Below are 21,780 nucleotides of genomic sequence, written 5' to 3'. Positions count from 1 at the left end.
ACACAGGGGCAATGATCACCCAATGAGGAATCTCCCACCCTCATGTCCGCACACAGGGGCAATGATCGCATAATGAGGAATCTCCCACCCTCATGTCCACACACAGGGGCAATGATCACCCAATGAGGAATCTCCCACCCTCATGTCCACACACAGGGGCAATGATCACCCAATGAGGAATCTCCCACCCTCATGTCCACACACAGGGGCAATGATCACCCAATGAGGAATCTCCCACCCTCATGTCCGCACCCAGGGGCAATGATCACCCAATGAGGAATCTCCCACCCTCATGTCCGCACACAGGGGCAATGATCACCCAATGAGGAATCTCCCACCCTCATGTCCACACACAGGGGCAATGATCACCCAATGAGGAATCTCCCACCCTCATGTCCGCACACAGGGGCAATGATCACCCAATGAGGAATCTCCCACCCTCATGTCCACACACAGGGGCAATGATCACCCAATGAGGAATCTCCCACCCTCATGTCCGCCCGCAGGGGCAATGATCACCCAATGAGGAGTCTCCCACCCTCATGTCCGCACACAGGGGCAATGATCACATAATGAGGAATCTCCCACCCTCATGTCCGCCAAACAAGGGCAATTTTATAGATACCATACGGAAACGAGGGTCACACCCACCCTCAAGTCCGTGCCCAAAATAAATCACAAAACATTTTCAACCACCTGTAAGAAAAATACAGTTAGCATATTGACATCAACATTTAAGTACAACGTTGAAAACAGTAGTCATTACACACTCACGCACACGGGCCACAACATAAACATTTGCATACACACATATCAGAGGGCCCGACACCCGACATACCAGAAGGCCACAACAACACTGCATACACACTGGCCTCACCCAACACTACAAAGGTCAGTCCTCCAACAGCACCAGATCGTTCATCCTGATGTAAAAATCCCAAAGTTCAGGATTGAACTCCTTCAGGGCACTCAACAGATCACTGCAACGCTGGCAGAACATCTTATCCCAGCTGATTTCTTCCCTACAGACTGCACACAATCGCAGACATGGTCTCTTCTCATAGGACTGTGAGGTATGCGAGGGGCACTCCGGCATCTTCCTCTTCGAGAGTTTCCTGCTATCCGATACGCTGGAACAGGACTCACACTGACACCCTGATGCTTGTGCACCACTTCTAGGTGCGTCCCCAGTACAATTGGAAACGGAACTAACCGCTAGTGCCTTCACTCCTCATTCCGCATTGCGTTCCACGCAGCACGCCACACTGCGTTACAATATCGCTTCTTGCAACTGCCGGTGTCATCATTGGAGTCATCGGCTCTGGGGGGGCAGCAAGCTGGTTACTGAGCCAACTGTAGGAGCATTCTTCCTGCAAATACTGCCGTTCGGCGTCCCCCATGGCGAAAAGCACAGAAGGCACACAGTCCGTACTCCAAGTCCACACTCAGACCCTTGTTACAGCACCAGTGTTGTCGACCGACAGCCCCCAGGCCATTTCACTACTTGGCACACAGCACACCCTCGCTGCACTATAACACCGGCACCATGAGCCGAACAGCTATCTGTGCTCGAGGCACAATGCTTGCCCAATTGTTGCGCCAAACACACCGAAACCCCTTCTGACACTGCCCCAGGAGGGAATCCAACCTGCTTCAGTGTCCACTAATTCGGGGCACCCCTTACTAATTTGTGCATACGTCCTCCGCCAGTTCCTCACACGGGGCAGGGTCCTCGGCACTGCCCCTTGCTCGTCCGCTCCTGACGCTGGCCACAGGCTCAATCAGGCCCGCTACTGCGCCACTCTGGCTCGCCACTGAGGACCCAGCTCACTTGTCCAGGGCTCACAGCGGTGTCCCACTGGTGCTCGGGCACGCCACGCCAACTTCAACTAAGGCCCTGCACCTGCCCCTAGCACTGCCCGATGGGACAGTACTCTGTGAGGACGATGTCCTCACACGTTCCGGCGCCCCCTCCACAGCGGCAATCCCATCCTCGTCACTAGTGTGGTAATTAAGGATGACGTGTCACACTGTAGTCTTCGGTATGCACATACACCTTTACTACCGCTGCTCATAGACTCTGTGCGGGATCCATCAGCGTCCCATCCAGCCAGTATCCATCTCTCTCTCTCTAACGGCTCCTCACAAAACTCCTACATCACTGCACAACCACTCTACCCCACCAGGACAAGTACACATCACAACACTGTCCCACTGTGAGATGGTCTGCTTTAGGAAGGTGAACATGCGTGATACTAAAGACCTGCTTTTCAAGCATTCAATACGTTTACCATCGAAGGGTAATTTTCCCGCACAAGGGCTGGGAGAGAAAGTTTACATGGATATGCTCTAGATTTAGTTACTGGGTCAGTAGACTGGTCACCAGCATTTTGAAAGTCATGCCAATCACCATAAACATTTGAAATCTAATATTTTACGACTAAAAGGTCTTCTTGTGTCCTGTGATTTTACACATTCACTGACTTGTTTTCCTTTCTCTTGTAAATCTTGTTTTGTACTGAGCTCACTTGGCGAACAATAAGTATTAAATATTTAATGCTAAGCAGAGATAGCAACTCCTGCAACGTCCTTCTCCTGGAGCTCAAACAAGCTGCTCCTCTGCAGGCACTGTGACGTCATAATGGTAGAACATGGAATTGGCCTTTGTGAAGCGCCATTGCAAAGTGGGTCAAATGGTCCATGGCCAGGACACAGCAGCAGTGGGCATTAGACTTGTCAATATTTATATATATATATATATGAGATCCCGAAGGAGGCTCGCTCAGTAGAGGCCTGCTGAGGGTACAGATATGGACCGCATTTTGCCTGTGGAAGTGTGGACTGGTAAGCGCGGCTCCAGTCCTCTGATGCTTTTATATTACTTGATGCCTTCCTTCCCTTGGCTTTCAGTATCAGCTCTGCACAATCATCTCATTTGCACTCACGATGGCTATTCCAGCCAATCAGGAGTCTCGAAATGCAGACGTTATTCACCAGGATTGTGCCCGCGTTCCGAGCTGGAGAGCCACCCACTTCTTTAATTATCATTAATTAAGTCAATGAATTATGGTCATTATTTATTTATTTACTGTAATATAGTCCCTCATGTGAACTTTTTGCAGACCTATAAGGAACAAAGAAACGAAGGCCCTAATTCATGGAAGTGTTTTATAATGGAGCAATGCCATAGGAAAACGTTCTGTGAATCAGGCGCAAAATATGCACACATCACAGATTAAAACGGCATGCATCAGTATCCGTCTCGAACATGACAATTATTAAGAGCTCCACACGATATACATCACCTTAAGATAAAATAACCGGTTTATAGTCATAATGTCGAAAAAAAAATGTCGACAGACAAAAATGTCAAAAAAAAAATGTCGAAAATAATAATGTCGACATCCTATACTTATAATGTAAAAAGTCATTTTTTCGAAAAAAAAATGTCGACATTTTTTTTTGACATTATAACTATAAACCCTTAAAACTATCAACACCTCACCCAACACCCCCCTGCCACCCCCTCACACCCCCCAACCACCCTTTCACCCCTCATACTCAACACATACCAATTATTTATTTATTTATTTATTTATTTATTTATTTATTCAATAAATAAATAACCTAAAAAAGGATCATTTACTATGGGGGGGTCCCCCCCCCAACCCCCCCTCACCCAACACCCCCCTGCCACCCCCCCACACCCCCCCAACCACCCTTTCACCCCTCATACTAAAAACATACCAATTATTTATTTATTTATTTATTTATTTATTTATTTATTCAATAATTAAATAAATAAAAATTGTATTTACTATGGGGGGGTCCCCCCCCCCAACCCCCCCTCACCCAACACCCCCCTGCCACCCCCCCCACACCCCCCCAACCACCCCTCATACTCAACACATCATATATATATATATTTATTTATTTATTCATACACTAAATTAAATTTAGAAAAAATATCGAATAATGTCGACATTTTTGTTTGTCGACATTATTGTTTTTCGACATTAATTTGTCGACATTTTGACTGTCGACATTATTGATGTCGACATGACTGCACACCAAAATAACCTATAGTTCATCAGGCGAGTCTAAAACCTTCATAAATAAGAATTTAAAAAATCGTATTAATTTAATTTTCCCAGAAATGAGATGACCCTACAATAAGATCTTCCATAAAAGGCTTAAGCAGAAGTAACTCTTAAATTCTTAAAAACAGAGGCAAGACATTTTGTTTTTTGGTCCAATAGGCTCGAACATTCCATTGCTAAATGAAAAAGTGTTTCGACAGCTGTTAACATGGTTCAGCAGGAATGAAACACTTGTTGATGTGATTGATCTGTGTTTGATCTGCTGGTCGCAGGTTCAAATCCCTGCAAGGCCAACTCAGCCTTTCATCCTTCCGAGGTCGTTAAACGAGTACAAATTTCAATGGGGTAATAATAGTAATGTATGTAATATGTCCTATGTAAAGTGCTTTAGATTAAAGCGCTATATATAAATAAAATAATTATTATTTACAGCAGTGGCACCCTCTTTCTGCCCTGGGAATTACCTTTCTAGCATTACAATATCGTTTGAGGGTAATGGATTGAGTCTAATTTTCAAGAAAAACAATCTCCAACGAGAATCAGGGGATTTTATTATGTATACAGTGTTTTGTCTAGGGGTTTTCCATCAAAGACAATTTAATGTTGGTGCTTACGTTTTTTGGATTCCTCAGTAGTTTGCATCCTATCAGCCTCCCAAATCTTCTTTTTGACCTTGCCAGGATGCTTAATTAAAATGTCCAGGGAGGCGTCGATTGACATTAGAACTGATGCACTGTCCTTATTCCACCTGTTAAGAACTGGAATTCTTCCATTGATCATCTCTTCACATATTGAATGAAACAATGATAGATGAGGTGCAACCTGTATTTTCCTCCAGGAAGATATAACTTTCCTCGTGACCATCGCCTCCATAGAGATTACGCCCAACTCAAATCGAATCAAAGATGTTGGCGTGCCCGGAAGGCAAGCCTAAGGTCTGCTTCTAAAACTAGCTCTTCCAGGTATGCCATGGCATATCCTGCCAACCCAGAATGACCTAAGCCCCGTAAACAAGGGCCAGGATAACATTGGCTTTGTAAAATGTAAGAAGTGGTGTACGGAATCGCAGGGCGTCCTCACTTCTTTCCCCAACATATCCTCCTCACATGTGGCCAGGGAAAGGCTGTCGCTGTCGGATCCTGACCATGGGGTGGATATGTGAGGGAGGATCACCTGGGTGGAGGAGACTTTGAGAGTGGGGATGAGGCACCCTTGGGTGAGACACAGTATCCCCCTTTTCCCTTTTCTAATAAGTCTAACATTCCCCAGGCTTTTGTAGGTTATTACCAGTCTCTTCTCTATCTTCTACTTAAATCATCTCCCAGAAAAGACCAGTCAGGTATTGGGATGAGCAAGAGGCACACCAGAGTCATAGATCCTTTAGTTATTGATTCTTACACACACGAACACCAACTTGGTACGGGCACAAGGAAGATGAAACAAAGACTAACAACAGACTACAGAACTAACCCTGCACAGTCTAGTTGCAGAGGACTAATCAGCTGGTGGGATATTTAAAGGCCAGTACTGCAGAAGGAGAGAGGCGTGAACGAGAGAGCAGCCGCGTCGAAGCAAAACCTAGAGAAGTACACATAAACCAGAGATGGATGCAGAACAAACACAGCGAGAATCAAGTAGGAAAGCAGGCCGGCGTGAGAAAGCTCTGCAGAGGAAGGCTGATGCTTCCCTCTGAACTGGAGATGCATGTGGAGAAGCCGGGTGAGAACCGAAAGAGCACCAGTGAATGAGCCGCCGCAGAGAAGGGGCTAGCAGAGTCACAGAGGCAGTGAGGTGAATCAGCTATACCGGCCGGAGAGAGAGAGAAGCGGTCCACGAAACCACAGGAGGACTTGCAGGACAGGCAAGGCTTCCCAGACACACGACCAGTGCTGCAGCCCCACACTATACGTTGGACATTCCAAGCAACACCGGTGAGTCTGCCCAGGAGAACTGCAAGCCCCATGGTGTACCGACACAGGTGTCAGTGGAAAATTCACCATAAATGACAAGCTGTAAAAGAAAGAGGCTTTATTTACATGAACTCCCTTGCTAAAGCCAATTTGGGGAAAATTCAGAATGAATACAACAGCGAATTAATGATCTGTGATAAAACACGGGGAAACGTTGATACCAGTGAAGTGAATTGGTTATGAACTGACACAAAGAGTAATGCTAACAAACAAAGCCTACAAGAAAGCATAAGTGAATGATTGTGATGAACATTGTTAAGAGGCAAGCATGCATTGTGCTGTGTCTTGTGTCTCCCTTTCCTTGGTCCTACATGAATGTTTGCTTGATGGAATGTTGTGGTGTGAGTGCCCCTTGAAGTTTCATTAGTGTCAGTTGGAGTGAGACAACCTGAGAGTGAAAGCTGGTGGTCTTCCTGCTCACCTGTAGACCTAATCTTGTAAATCCTTCCAACTTTCCTGTCGATCTACTCGAGTTCTAATAAAGCACTGAACTCACGTCACGGACCCATGTCTCTATTTCAACCCATTACCTCAGATTTAACACTGGTGACGAGGATGGCTAATCTTGACTAACTTCAGCAGGTTGACTACACCTGGGAGTAGTGCCCGAGGAAGTTGGTTCACAGTAAGAATATGCCTGGGACGATCGATGGTGAGGAAAATCGAGGGTGTTGCGGTGGCAGCCGTAAAGGAACAGAAGAGGCGCTGCCGATAGCATCAGGTGCATGATCCAGTTCTGCATAGCTGCAGGAAGGCATCCACCGGGTCTGGATGATGCCCCCAGCCCAGATGGCCGTGCTGACAGGAGGAAACCGTGTCTCTCTCCACGCGAGTACAGGTATGTCCAAGACGGGGATGGACACCGAGTACTGTGCGGACAGGTGTGAATCTCAGCTCATTTAGATTATGGAGGCAGAGGTGCTGGTGTTCCAGCTTCCAATTTTCAGAGGGATGGGTCCCAAGCACAAGAGCGGAGGCTTGGGTGTGATTAAACAAGTTTGGGTGACACGGCTGATTTCGTCTAACACTTGGTCCGATGACTTGTCAGAGTTAGTAGGAGGTTCGCACCGGCCGAGCAACATTGGGCGTGTGATGACCTCAGTGCTGAAAGGGGCATTGTCTTTCAGCAGAGAAGGCAACGGTTGGTCCGGGGGAACAGCCATCAATTATATGAATGCTGGTTGACTGCAGCAGTTTGTTTCTAAGGCAGATTGCGCTTGCTCTCATAGAAACTCAAGTTTTTGCCCAGCAGTGACGTGTGCGGAAGTAATCTTTGGGAACTGTATCAACCACTCGTGTGAACGTTGTCGCATGAAGGAGCACTGTTCATGTGTCTATGTAACAAGATTGGCTGGCAATAAATATAATCTCAGTGATTGCGACTGGTGTCAGGAAGGTGGAGAATGTTTGAGGTATGAGTCAGCTGATCATTCACTAGGTACTGGAGCCAAGTTAAATCAGCCAATGGATGATCCAGTTATGCCGGATGGTGTTTGTCCCAACCTCGGCGTTGTTGTGGACGGGTCCAACGATGATGAAGAGCCAGCAGGGAGGCAGTAGGACAACGGTCCAATGAATTTGAACTGGTTGGATGATGTTTGTGGTGAATTTAAGGAACCTCCTGCAAGGAGGATGGACAGTTTTGGTTCCAATCTGGCGTGGTTGGATGACTGTTTTGGTAACTTCAAGGAGCCGACCAGTAGGCTGATGTATGGCTTATCACCATCTGGTGGAAGGTTCTAGTGTTCATTGTGGTTGGGCCACATTTCAAGTTTGGTGTATTGTGCTGTGGCTATATGGGTGAAATTCGCTAAAGAAGGTCAATACAAGTGTTTGAGTAACTTAACCATGCATTTCTCCACAAGAACTTACCATTAAGACTCTGCAGGCTTAAAGTATGGTATTGTGATGCGATGTTTAATGTTCTTTAAAACCATGTGTAATGCTCAATTCGTCATTTTGTTATGTGTGTGGTGTAGAGCATGGTGCAGGACTCATATTCGTGAGTTTTGCATGGGCTGACATGTACTGTCTAATGTTGGGGACTAGAGGTCCTGAGTTAGTTGTTCTGTGACACATATTTGGTGGGACGGGGTCCCCGAGTAGCTGGCTGTGGTAGTACAGAGATTTGTGGTGAACTGGGGACTAGAGGTCCTGAGTTAGTTGTGCTGTGACACAAATTTGTTGGGACAGGGTCCCAGAGTAGCTGGCTCTTGGTAGTACACAGTTTTGTGGTGAACTGGGTAGTTCCTGGTTATGTGGTGCCTCTGTATATGGCATATGTGATCAGACATGTGTGCGGACATTTGGGTGAGTCTGGCTGGTTTGTTGTTTGATGTTGCATGATACAATGTTCAAAGTATATATGTATGACTATGGTATCATAACCTAACATTTCTGTCCACAGGTACACTCCGAGATCAACCCTGCAAGTTTAAACTATGGACTCTTATTTGGTGTTTTTAGTTTTTTGTTAATAGAAGTGTATAGCCCAAATTCTATTGAGTTTTCTATGTCTTCTTTGTGATGCCTTCACAGAAGAAAACCTTCCAAAACTCCTATTTGTCATTTTGGTTGAGTGATAAGCATGTTCAATGTAGATTTTAACCGTAAAAAACCCAAATATACAAATTCAGAGACTACTTCTAGCTGTTCTTCTGATAGAACACATCGGCGCCCCTTTACGCAAGCTTATTTTTAACGGTACAAGATCATCATTTTAGATGTATTAGTGTTGATCACCAAGTCAATGTCATTACTATATTGATGCTGGGCAGAAATCTGCCTCTGCAAACCAATAGGCATTAGGTCCATCAAAACAAGGTCATCTTCATACAACATACAACAACCAGTGAATACCAACTACATCTAACTTGGGAGGGAAGGAGAATGTATTTAAAAGTGCCTTGCCAATGTCTGCAATAACTTCATTAAAAAGTATAGCGGCAAGAAGACAGCCCAGCTTTAAACACACAATAGAAGGCCGACAGCATTCAAGCAGACTCTCATAGTTGGATTCTCATGCAGTTTGTTTAATGATAGCAACTAGGAAAACAGGGCAGCCCCATTTAAGAAGCCTTGACCAAAAAGAGAGCAAATTACGCTGTCAAAAGCCTTAAAAAAATCTATGAAATAAATGTACAAGCACAGGACTTTTTCAAAATAAATCCATTAAGGGCTGTGCCCACACCTTTAACAAAACCTGATTTGAATGTGCCCATGATTCAAGGATTGACGGTAATTTTTCCAGAATAGTGCACACGATCTTACCTGGCCCATATAGAAGGGCAATAGGCCTTTAGTTGGTGGAGGAACATCTATCACAATTCCTAAAAGGCAGAAGAATGATCAGGGTTTTCCATGAAGAGGGAATTTGTCGGCAAACAACAGCTTTAGTAAAAATAGCAAAGCAAATCTCAGACCAAAGCGCAGTGTCCCTTTGAGAGTGACATTAGATAGCCCGTCCGGGTTGGGGGCCCTAGAACATTTACTCTTTAGAATAAGGGTGTGAATGTTTTCATTGTCAAAGTGAACATTCCACTCATAAATGTCACGAGCCTCGTTACGGAGGGCAACCACCTTCTATTGGGCGTCATCGCTTTGTCAAAATTAACCCATTCATTTTCTGAGATATGAATTATGTGGACCTCAATCTGCGTTTTGAGATGGCTATTTATAATCCTCCAAAAAGCACTAGTATTTGAGTCACGTAAAGCTCTAAGCATCCTGTCTGCATCCTTTTGGATTAAAATTGACCTATTTTGGCGGATCCAATTCTTGTACTGATCTGTGAAGAAGACTCGCAAACCGGGCTCAATAGTACTAAACAAACATTGATCTTTCCGTAGAATCCTTTTCTGAAACTGAAAATGTCTGTTATAGGAATGGAAGTCATGTACCCTTCTAATTTTAAGATTATGCTGAATGTTACACAGCTCATCTACTAAATCTATATGTTAGCAATTATTGAGAAGTGTATTCTTATCCGCCCTCTCTACTTTTCCTTCTAGGAGCCTGTTAAATTGGACAGTATTTCATCATTCTAACTGAGCCGGTTCTGGAAATATTAGCAGTCATTCTCTGGTTATAATATCGGGGTAGACTTATCCTCGATTTGATCCTCCAGTCTAACCACAAACAAGAATGATCACTATTTGGCATATCGTCAACATGCAGGGACACACATTTGTAAAAGAGACTTTCCATCACATCAAATATGCACCCACTTTCTTTCTTTGTCCACTGCACATGTACTTAGGTCCTACAGACTGTGTGTACTGGTGCAGAGAAAAACAACATAGAGCTGGCTGCTGGGAAACACACCAAAGAGCCACGAAAGGCGTGTCTGTCTTGCACACTTAGTGTAGTTTGGCGCAAATCTGCAAAATGTAGCTAATATTGTGGTGAGAGAAACCTGTTGCTTTCAGTGGAAGTAATGTCATTTTATCTTTTCAACAGCTCTTGGCGGAAAATAATGCACGTTTTCTCCAGTTAAATGAAGTACACAAATCAAGTGGTGGGTTAAAAAAAAGCATGTAATGGGCCAGTTGTATTAGTCCAGGTAAGAGTTGAGAATGCAGATGATAATGGCTTTCACCTTTTTATTTAAGCACGTGAAGATATTTAAAAACAATAATTGTGATGCTGTGATCTGGGTTCTGCTAACATGCTATGTGGTGATGTCATCTGGAGTGTTGGGTGAGTGTTGTGCGAGCATTGGTTACTGGCCTGTCTGTCTGGTTCGTCATCATTGTCATATGTTTGGCGCAGCATTTAGCTGTACGAGGCGGACAATAAACCTACCTTTAACTAGAGCGTGCCTTAGTGCCTCATTGTCCACGCATGTTACTTCATTTGGCGACGAGGATGGGATGAGGCAGGATTCAATGAAAATAAAGAAATTCCCAATACCACAAGATGCCATGAAAACCAAATCTACCCAATTGGGCAGAAGGCAGATATTTTACAAACAAGGCAAAAAACAATAAAATAATCACACTCACCTCCCTCCCCCCTTAAAATAATTTGATGTAAAATGATGACATTTCATATTAAAAATCCAATCGACGAAAACACACACAATCTTAATTTATCGTAGCACCTGATAAAGTATTTAAAGCTCAGGTGTCTGTCTGTTGGTGAACACTGTGCAGCAGAAGGAAGATGGTTCTATCAATGAGTGGCGCCCAAGGAACAGTGTACATTGACCTAAATGTTGTCTGCTCTTTGACTGGACGTGCCTTCTACTACTCGCTCCAAATCTTCTTTTGGGTCAATCAACATGTTGGTTCAAATTAGATCAAATCAGTCTAACCGCTGCTCACAGCTGATAGAGAGTTTGGTTTCTTAGCACGGATCTGGGATTCGAACCTCTGTTGTCACAATTTGCCTTGTCTGTGGTCCCCATAAACTTGAACCAGTTCAAGCATTGACAAATAATGATATGGGTGAGATTCAAATGAATGAGTGCGACCTAAAAAAACAGCAAATATCAGAATGATATCACATGATATCAAATAAAACCAAAACAAAATCAAAAGAAACAAAGGGGCAACGGGCATTTACATAGATAAACTCCCTTTCCTAAAAAACAGATTGATGCAGTAGAATCGGATCTATTCATTAAGCTCCTTTTAACAGTGACTTCTTCAACAACTTTAATTTCAGCAAATGGAATGGGGAGCAAACCTTTTCTTGGACCAACAAGTGCTCAGCAGATCTCGAAACACTCTTATTTTCAGTAAACTTCTAAAAGCACACTGATTCAAAAGGTAATCTGGATCTGGAGTTATTTTGCTGTCAACTCCTACATTGGTCTAGAGTAATGTTTCCCCCCTGTGGGTAGAGCTACCTGCAACACTAACGGCAGCTCAGGTGCCAGGAACCTTCTTACTGCTTCCGATCTGTTGTGGTCAGGTGAGGGAGGAGGCCCCTTCATAGCCTGGTCATTGTCATTGTTGGAATGATGAGCTGAGACAGAAATAACTTAAATTAGGTTTATGGGTCAAAAGAGACCATCACTCAGGGAGAGCAGCAACGTGGGAATATCCACACGTCTGATCACCTCCACTAGTCCTGCTCATCATCTGCCACATGTTGAAATTCTGCACGCATCCACTTTCGATGCAAGCACTTGCACCCACACGCTTCCAACATTCTACCAAAACAATACCTCTTCTCCCAGCTCCCACATCATGCTTTACAAGGTACTATAACATAGTAGGTTCCTGTGGGAAAGAATGTACTACTAATCTATCCAAACTCCTCAGATTTGTAGTTCAGGTCCCAATAGTTTGAATCATACAAACTGACTCAAACTCCAACTGTTTAGATTGGATTCATCCAAGTCGGTTTGTGCATCCACAAACTAAGTCAAACCTGCCCCATTTAAATGCCCTACTGTGAACAAGATTGTGGGATTCCTCCATGGGCGCATCCATTGAGGTTGTTGTATGGCCATTGTTGCAGACTGAAAGAATGATGCAAGGGTAATGAACTTGAAGTTACTTTATTGATGGAAGCTAACACCTGTCCACTCCCTGCACCAAAGGTTGCATGGTGTATGGCCAACATTGCGGAGGCTGCAGGTCAGGTGAGCAGGTCCTGCCACTCAGATTCTCCTCCCACCACCAGTTTTCCTGCCTTCCAAGCAGCCTCTTTTCCTTTGCAGTTGGTGAACAGGTGCAGATGTTGGTCACGTGGCCTAAGCCCACATCTCTCACCTGGGCGATCAAAAGGGAGGGCATATGAAGAAAAGGGCAATTTCTGTTTGGATCGGGAGGAGCCAGGACCAGAACCCCAGTTCCTCTAACACTAGGTAAGCTTCCTCCAATATGTGTCCCAACAGCCCAACCTACTATCACCACTCACTACCAACCAAGCCACTCAACAGCAACATTATGAACTCTGCATCACAGCAATCTCACCTGCGACACCAGGGACCCCTGAAGCACTCCATCATTGACCATTGTATGAAAACTGTTGCCCACCATGTGTACTCAGCAACCAACCATGCAGCAAACATTGCCAACCTCATCAGCGCACATGACTACGACACCATTTTCATTACTCAGACCTGACTGACTTCCACCTCCACACACATCCAAGATGGCCTGATACCCAACGGCTACAGAATTCTACAAAATCGGCTGAGGCATGGCCTTCATTCATAAGTCATCTTGGCCATGCATCCAAATGGATGCTGCCAACAATGGCACTTTCACTGCCACTTCGCGCTCTCCCCAACAGATACATTGGGCCTTATTATAAGTTTGCTGGTCCAGTCATAACGGTGCTGGTAAGCTACCGGCACTGTTGCTACCGGATCGGCAAATTACGAGTTGTACTTGCAGGTGCCTTCCTGTCCGCCATGTCGGAAGGCAGAGCGGCACCCGCGAGCACAACTTGTTGGATGCAGCGGCACCATTCATGAATGGTGCCGGTGCATCCGACCTCCCCATTCCCATTGAGCCCTATGCGTCTCAATGGGAATGGGGAGTAATGGGTACCGGCACCCGTATTGGGTAATTACCGGGTCCAGCGGGGCTGGAATATCCCGGTAATTGCCAATAGCCGGCTGCCAGTATTTTCACAAGTTTGATGGCATCAAAGCCTGGACAGACTTGGCCCATCACCATGTAGCTCACATATGCCAACAACAGTTTCCACAGAAACTTTAACATCCCTGGCAACCCAGCAACCAAGTCAATGAAGACCTCCACTGTCTACTTGATAATCTGAAACTCACACAGCACACAAAATAAGCAACTCACAGGAAAGGTAATATCCTTGACCTAATTATCACCGCCCTGCCCACCATCCCTCACAGCTCTCCAATCCCGCTGGACTTGTCAGACCATCTTGCAATTTCCTTTGACATTAGTCAAACCATCAAACAAGCCTTCAGATCATTCAAGAATTTCCCGGTGGAGGCTCTCACAGAAGGCCTCACCAAACTCCACTTCCCATGGGCTGATTAACCTCTGACAAAATAGGACTGACTCACTTCTCTGAGAACTAAAAACCAATTTCACAACCAACATCAACATCCTCCCCCAGTGGAACAAAGCACCCTTAAGTCTAAACCTTCCTCACTCTGGTACACTCAAGAACTTAACTTTAACACATGAACCATCAGAAAACAAGAAAAGACTTGGCAAAAAAAAAATGCAGCACATCCAACGTAGCCCTGCTCAAGAAACTCAGTGCTACACACAGATGACTGATCAATACTGCTAAGGCCAACTACTACTAAACATCATAACCAAGGCCAACAATCTAAGCAGAGCTGTACACACCTTTAGCCAACCCACCCGTACCTCACTCCATTGAACGGAAAATCCACTGCCATCAACTCTTTCTGCATCAACAAGATCAGCATGATCCGCCAACACGAAGATGCCAATGCTACAACTGACAGTTCACAAAACCACAACTAACTGGACAATTTTGAAGACACTCACTATGGAAGACTTCAATGCCACCCTAGCACCCTTGAAGGCCACGTTGTACGTAGACAACATTCTCCCTGCCTCATTATGCATGATACATCCTAGTTAAGCACTCCTACCTCAGCTGACCACAATCAACAGCTCCTTAGATGACAGCACTTCTGCCCGACCATCAAGACTGGACAAATCCTCCTGCTAATCAAGAAACCAACATTAAAACCAGACAACCTCAGCTGTCTCAACAATGTTTCCTTTGCAGGTAAGATCCTTGAGAAAGCAGTAGCCACTGAACTCCACTGAAACATTGGAGCCAACAACATCCTTCAGTCCTACCAATCTGGCTTCAGACCCAGATGAAGCACAGAAACGGCTACCATCAAGGTGATCGATGATGCCTTTAAAATGCTTGATGATGGCCATCCTTGCCTCCTGGTTTAACTTGACCTCTAAGCAGCATTTGACACATTAGACCACCAGACACTCACCATCAATCTACATTGCTGCATGGGGATCAGGGAGATCATCCTCAGTTGTTTCACTTCGTACCTTGTTAATCGCAACCCGTTTGTACAAATGGATTCCTCCAGATCACCAACTATACACATCACTTGTAAAGTCCTGCAAGGATCTATCCTTACCCCTAAGATCTTCAATCTCAACATGGAACCACTTGAAACCTCCTTGCTCCACACAACATCCGCATCCACCAATATGCAGATGATATGCAGCTGTACCTCCAGATATTCTCATTCAAAGAAATCCACAGGCTCATGGTCTGCCTTTCATTGATCCAGGCGTGGATGTCTAGTGCTTAACTGAACCTCAACTCCTCTAAGACTGAATTCCTACTCCTGACCAACAACAATGAACCCCCTGACATCCAGTACTGGCTCTCAGCTATGCACATTATGGGCTTTGCACCCCAGCTGTCTACCACCGCCAAGTCCCTTGGGATTCGACTTCAACAGACACCTCTCCTTCAAACAGCACATAGCAAGGAAGAGACACACAGCTTGGTCAACATTCTCTTCTGTGGAAAATAAAGGTTTCATCCCAGAAAACAACTTCAGATTAAGCCTTGTTCCTCTGGCCCTTTATAAATGCTCACTGGTAATCTATAAAACAAGGAAATCCAACCCTTCATCACCTTTATTCCTCCGTAAAGCATCCCAGAGTGCCCGCGAGTGCCTGATCACCTATGGATGCTGTTGGATTACTCTGTACCTGATTTGGACTGCTCGGCAAACATAAGGATGAGGGCACTTTACTGTACTTAATAGTATATGAGAATTTTGGTAACACGCGAAGCCACAGCCCTTTATTCCTACCACTTCCTACTTAGACACAGGGCCGCGTGCATCCCGGAGGGCCCCCTGAGTGACTGTTTGCATGTGGATGCTGTTGGATTACTCTGTACCTGATTTGGACTGCTCGGCAAACATAAGGATGAGGGCACTTTACTGTACTTGATAGCATGTGGACTGTGCATTAACATTAATAAAAGTAGCCTTCTTTAATGTCCGTATGACCACTGATATTTACTTTTGTCTTTTTGTAGATATATGAGAATTTTGGTAACGGTGCAAAGCCAGGCCCCCTTATTCCTACCACTTCCCACTTAGGCACAGGGCCACGTGCATCTGCGCTTGTGCATCAAGGAGTGCTTCTGAGTGCCTGTTTGCTGTGTCACAGGGTGGAAGGGGTGTAGTGTTTCTCACTATTTTGTAAGCAGTCTCATCTTTCCGTTCACTATTCCTTTGAAATAAGTGAGTGTGACATCAGTGTATTGTTATCGTTAGTGGTCATGAAGCCTAATCCCTGCCAGTGGAGTAACTTTGCTGAAAATGTTGGGGGGGGCATGACATCTGAAGAAAAGGTTCTCCAGCCAAGTGAATGGGGACAAAATGGTGTGCCATGAAAGTTGGGGGGGGACAAACACCCCTGTTCCCCCCTAAAATGACGCCCATGATCCCTGCTCTAGGAAAGAACAATCAACGGGGTTGAGGTTGCAGGAGGATATATTGGTCGCCTCCTTGTTTTTACTCCCATTAAAAATACCATGGCAAGAGCAATTGCGCTCCCTCTGCCGCCACCCCGCCTTCTCTAAAGGTAGCGATCTTGGAGCAACAGGGAGGTCAATTGTCACCGCTTTTCATTGGTTCGGGGAGTACTCCTCCGGTAACGGTCAGTGAGAAGCATGCTGACTTTGATATTATTCAGCCGGGCGGGTGGATTGGGACCGGGCAGATATATCCTTTCTGGACACCCCGCCCGTCTTTTTGACGGCGGAGGTCTTGCTCCTGGCCTTGTCTCAGTGCCCAGTGGGACAGGGGGAGGAGCTGGATGATCCTATTCTGTTGGCTCAAGTGACAGCTACAGTTTCGATTGAGGAGCCGGCTTTAGTTGGGGAGGGAGGGCTTCAGTAATCCTTTCTGAATGAATTTAGGGACAAAACCAAAACCAAGTGCTTTAGAGCAATAACAATCCTAAATAAAAGTGTGTGCGGGTTGGAAACCTGGGGAAGTGTGTTGGACCACATTATTAATGGACGGTGGCGAGCAGCGTCACCAATCCCAAAAGGCAGCGTCACCAATCCCAAAAGGTCAATATTACTTTGTTCATGATTCCATGTTCATCATGTCAGCCTTGAGAACGACTCAGGTCAAAACACGTGTCGGCTGACATATGAGAATTAAACTACTTTCAGCACTTACCTGATGGGATTAAATACATTTCATACTAATAGACTGTTTACCTAGGTACAAGTGGGCAGAGCCTAAACCCATGCCAACTACAGTTCAGTTAGAATCCTATTTGTTAATTTTCAAGTACTCGGCGGGTGAGATCCTGTGCTTGCTTAGAAACTGTGCCATTGAATACTGACAATTAATCTGATGAAGCCGCAATGCTGGAGGGCTTCATGGAAGTTCCCAAGGAGTCAAAGAGTTATGGAAGTTTACAGGGAGTCAAAGGGAAATAATCAGCAAAAAAAAAAAATAAGGACCTCCCAAACGTGCGATCAGACACAGGAGGCAGATCGTAGGACATTATGAATTCCTCAGATATTACCGCTGCCTAGATGGATTATCAACATCAGACAAAAAAGGTGAAGAAAAAGAAAAAAAATGAAAAAATGGGTTCTCAGTAAAGGGTCCAATAAGCCCTGCAGAAATTCATGGTGGAAGATGGTAAGGGAGGAGGTTGTAGATTCGCAAGACAATGGGACAATGTTTGCTTTGCCCGTTGCCCGGTGAAGAGGAGGATTGTTTTGAAATTCCTACAAACGAAACAACAAACAGGGAGGTCTGAGCGGGGCTCCTCCCCAATAACGATAGATATCCTCAAGGTGAGAGCGTTGTCACTATGAATATCCTAACTGAGGCAATGAAACATAAGGAGAAAAAAAGAGAATCAAAAGAAATCTAACGAAGGCAATGAAACCTCAAACCCCAAGGCAGGTAAGGGCTCTTATGTCCTATTTTGACCTATTTACAAAATAACAAGTTAAGGGGTTTCGGAAGGAACCCACTAACACAGAATGGAGCAATAACACCAAAAAGAGTGTATGCAAGGTGAAGAATGCCACCATAAGTGACGAAAGTGGTTTGGTAGGAACTTTGAATCCTAATTTTCAGGCTCAATTCAAGAACAACAATACACCATTAATAACTGATCCCCAAACAAATAAGGTAATGCTCCCCGGAACAAGCGTTTTACAGGAACCGGGAGGACCTCCTGAAATCAAGCCCCCGAGTGGAGACATACCCTTTAACAATCAGCTGGTAGAAACAATGGTGAGAAATACACTAACGCACATGTTGGGTCAGTGGCCTACATCAACATTGTCCGTTCCCCTACAGAGTCCCAGTAAGGCTCCATTGACTTTCAAAGAGGTTGAGGTGACGACCTGGAATCATCCTTATGCACCCAAAACCCCCATTAACCCCTGAAGATCCCAGCGGTTGGGGTCAAAGGAGTTGGGTGTTAGGGCTGATGACATCGAAATAGCCCAAAAGGGGGCAAAGGAGACGGACAGTGGAATTAACATATCGGAGATGAATGAGAATACACTTAAGAACTTGGAAGGCTCAAGGAAAGGTACTCATCTTTTGACAGGGTGTGCCTCTGGTCGGGTAGTGAGGGCTCCAAAGTCAGTAGTCACTAGTGAATTGAATACAGTGCCATGGAGACAACCTATTTACCTGGATGATCCTAGTGTAATTCTCCATTACATGTTCAGTTATGGTGGCCCTGATTCACTGAACAGATGGAGGGTCTTAGCTCTGCTAAATGAAATCCCGAACCTTGGATTAATCACCACTGCGGAAATAAAATTGGTCGATTTTATTCACCCCGATCGAAATGACCACATCCGCTTGGTCCTGCACTTCCGTTCAGTATATGAAGCATTATTGTCTGAGGTAAACCAATTCAATACGTTGGGCTATGATATCTTAAATGTCAGTTTAGGGTTCTCTAATTTGTAGCATGGCAGTTACTTGGATAGATTGGAAATAGGGAACCAGGACGCAGTCAGAGGAGTGGGAGGTCCCAATTGGGTGAAGAGCAAGATCTCAACTGGAGGTGGGTAGCCCTCAGTCTACAAGACTCTATTTCCCAACTCCAAGCATTAAAAACAATTCTTTAGCCAGCATAATAATGTTTCTTTGCTATCATGGAACTCTAGAGGCTCATTTTACTTACACAACTCTCCAGACCCTTGTCTTATGTTAACTCTTCAATAATCTGCATCCAGGAAACATGGTTTACCTCTGCTCACTTATTAGATGGCTTCGACATCTGGACAGAACTTGCCATACAGGGCCCGAGAGGGTGGCCGTCAGGGGGTCTGTTAGTCACCATAAGAAATGGGGATGATATGGTAGTAAAATAATGTGTGCATGTGTCAAAAGTTAAAAGCAAGCCCTCCTTCCCAATTTATTCTACTCTTAAACATTTATTGGAACTCTGAATCGAATCTCCAGGAAACCCGGCTTGATGAACACTACTCCGGGTGTGCAGATGAATATTGTGGCCAATTTAAATGTGGAAATTATGATGGAGGGGTGAATGGGTTGGCCACTGAGAAGGTTTTTGGTCTTTTGGACCACTCTGTGTGCTAACAACCAAAACATCATTGTGAGGGGGTTCCCCTGGGTGCAAAAGGAATAAATTGCAAGGCCATCTCTTGCATGATTTTTTCCTAAATTGGGGTTTGTTCTCTGCCAACGCACTTTTGGATGTATCTGCCAATCCTACCTCCTCGATGGAGGGAACACATACCTCCATGATTGATTACATCTTCATGTCCAAAGCCTTGATTGATGTGGCCCAAGCTTTTAATATTAAAAAACACTATGATCAGTGACCACAAGATGTTGGAAGTTGTGTTATCAATGCAGCTCGGATGTATGGTCAGAAGCATATACAGTGTTCCTTTAACGGTGAACAACTCCAAATCCAGAATTGTCTTGAATGAGGGGAATGTGCAGAAATTCAATGCGCTATTCTTGTCCGATTCCAGTGCCTCATAAATTGAAACAAAGTTGTCCTTATATACACACGTCCATTTTGGTACCTTTGTAGAGACCCTTATAAAAATAATCAGTCAAGAGTCCTCGTGTAGATGTTTGCTGTGCTAAAAGATGGCACCTCAAGGCAATTTTGGGTTTTGTTAAACACCACAGAATCCTCTCAAGTCTTGGCTCAAACCAACTCTAGTTCTGAGGAGGTGTGGGGGTGGGGGGACATTTTAGTTTTCTTTATGAATCTAAGTCACGGGTGAGTATGAGCTTGGATCCCTTAAAAGATCACCCATGGGATTTTAAGCTTTCTGTCGCTGAGATTAAGACACAAATTTACAAAGCCATCTCTTCTAGAGCAGCTCGTTCTAATCAGTTTACAAATGTAATCCTGAAATATATTTCAGATTTGTGGGCAAAGACTCTACATTCCCTGTTTGCTGATATCATTAAAACCAGGTTTATTCCTTTTTCTTGGCACATTTCCAATGTTGCCCCCATTTATAAAAAAAAAAAAGGCGATAGGTGCTGTCCATTGAATTACCACCCAATTGCGCTCCTGAATGCGGATGTTAAATGTTTTGCAGGTATTGTCTTAAAGCATATAGAGGACCGGTCCAACAGGAACAATATCCTTGCCTATCAACAAACCGGCTTTAGGAAGGAAGTAGGTACGGATGCTGGCAGGCTTCTGATGCGCATATTGCAAGAGAAGGTCTGGAAGGAGAATAGTTCCCCCATTTATTTGGCAGCCATGGATCTGTTGCTTGCTTTTGATTTGGTGGATAGAACAACGCTTTGGTGGAAATTACATAAATTAGGGATGCCTGTTGGTGTTCTCTCCATTCTAATTCATCTGCATGAGGGGTCCCAAATTCAAGTCTGCTTAAATAAAGAAAGCCTTTTATCTCATTCTATAGGCACATCTAATGGCCTTCGTCAAGGTAGCATCCATGTGATAGCGCTTTTTAACCTGCATATGGCGGATGTTGGGAAAACATTGGATGAGGCGCCATTTGCGCCGCCCAAAATTGAGGGGGTAACATTATGCTGGTCAGCTTACGCTGATAATTTTCTTCTTCTAGACCATACTCCTAGGGCCCTCCATCGCCAGATAACTGCATTTAACGAATATATTGTCGCTAGAGGGCTGAAAGTAAATGCAAAGAAAACCGTAGTAATGAGAATAAGCAGCCGATCATCAGCCATTGTTTACGCGTGGTTTCTGAACCACAGGAAACTGGCCATTAGGACTTCCATGAGGCATCTAGGGTTTCCCATCTTTGATTATCCCAACAAACTTTACTATCATCAGTATTTACAGGAGAAAGTTTGCAAGCAAGCAGTGCAAATGAAAAAAGTGGACCATAAACATGGTACATTTTCAATGTTTCCACTGATTCGTTTCTATAACACCTATATCATACCACAACTTTGTTATGGTTTGGAATTATTTCCAGCTTGGGAAAAGGCGGAGTTACATACATTGGAGGCTCGAATTTGGTGGTCTATTCTGTATTGCCTACCAAAATCGGTGCCATTCTCATCTATTCGATACAAGCTGCGTCTTCAATCTTTAGAAAGTCTTGTGGAATGGAGAAGGTTGTCTGTATGCAGGAAAGTATGCATCAGTTTAAATAAGTCAATATATGCAGTATTGGAAAGGGTTTATGCCAAGGGGCCCCTGAGTTAGGTTTTCTATCCAAACTAAAAGATGAATGTTGCAAGTAACATGACA

The 21,780-nt window shown here is 44.6% G+C and overlaps 1 protein-coding gene across 1 annotated transcript in view; it reads left to right on the top strand.

The window, feature by feature from the left end:
* The first annotated feature begins 2,704 nt into the window (after positions 1 to 2,704).
* LOC138520118 (uncharacterized) overlaps positions 2,705 to 21,780 on the top strand; it is a 32,622-nt gene continuing 13,546 nt past the window's right edge. The window contains exon 1 of the mRNA XM_069632619.1: positions 2,705 to 2,844. Coding sequence (XP_069488720.1) covers positions 2,811 to 2,844 — 34 coding nt within the window. The 5' untranslated portion in view covers positions 2,705 to 2,810. The remainder of the gene's footprint in view (positions 2,845 to 21,780) is intronic.

The sequence above is a fragment of the Ambystoma mexicanum genome, chromosome 13, assembly GCF_040938575.1.
Source record: "Ambystoma mexicanum isolate Mex_15411 chromosome 13, UKY_AmexF1_1, whole genome shotgun sequence".
NCBI classification, from domain to species: Eukaryota; Metazoa; Chordata; class Amphibia; order Caudata; family Ambystomatidae; genus Ambystoma; species Ambystoma mexicanum.
This window is presented reverse-complemented; position numbering and strand designations above follow the sequence as displayed.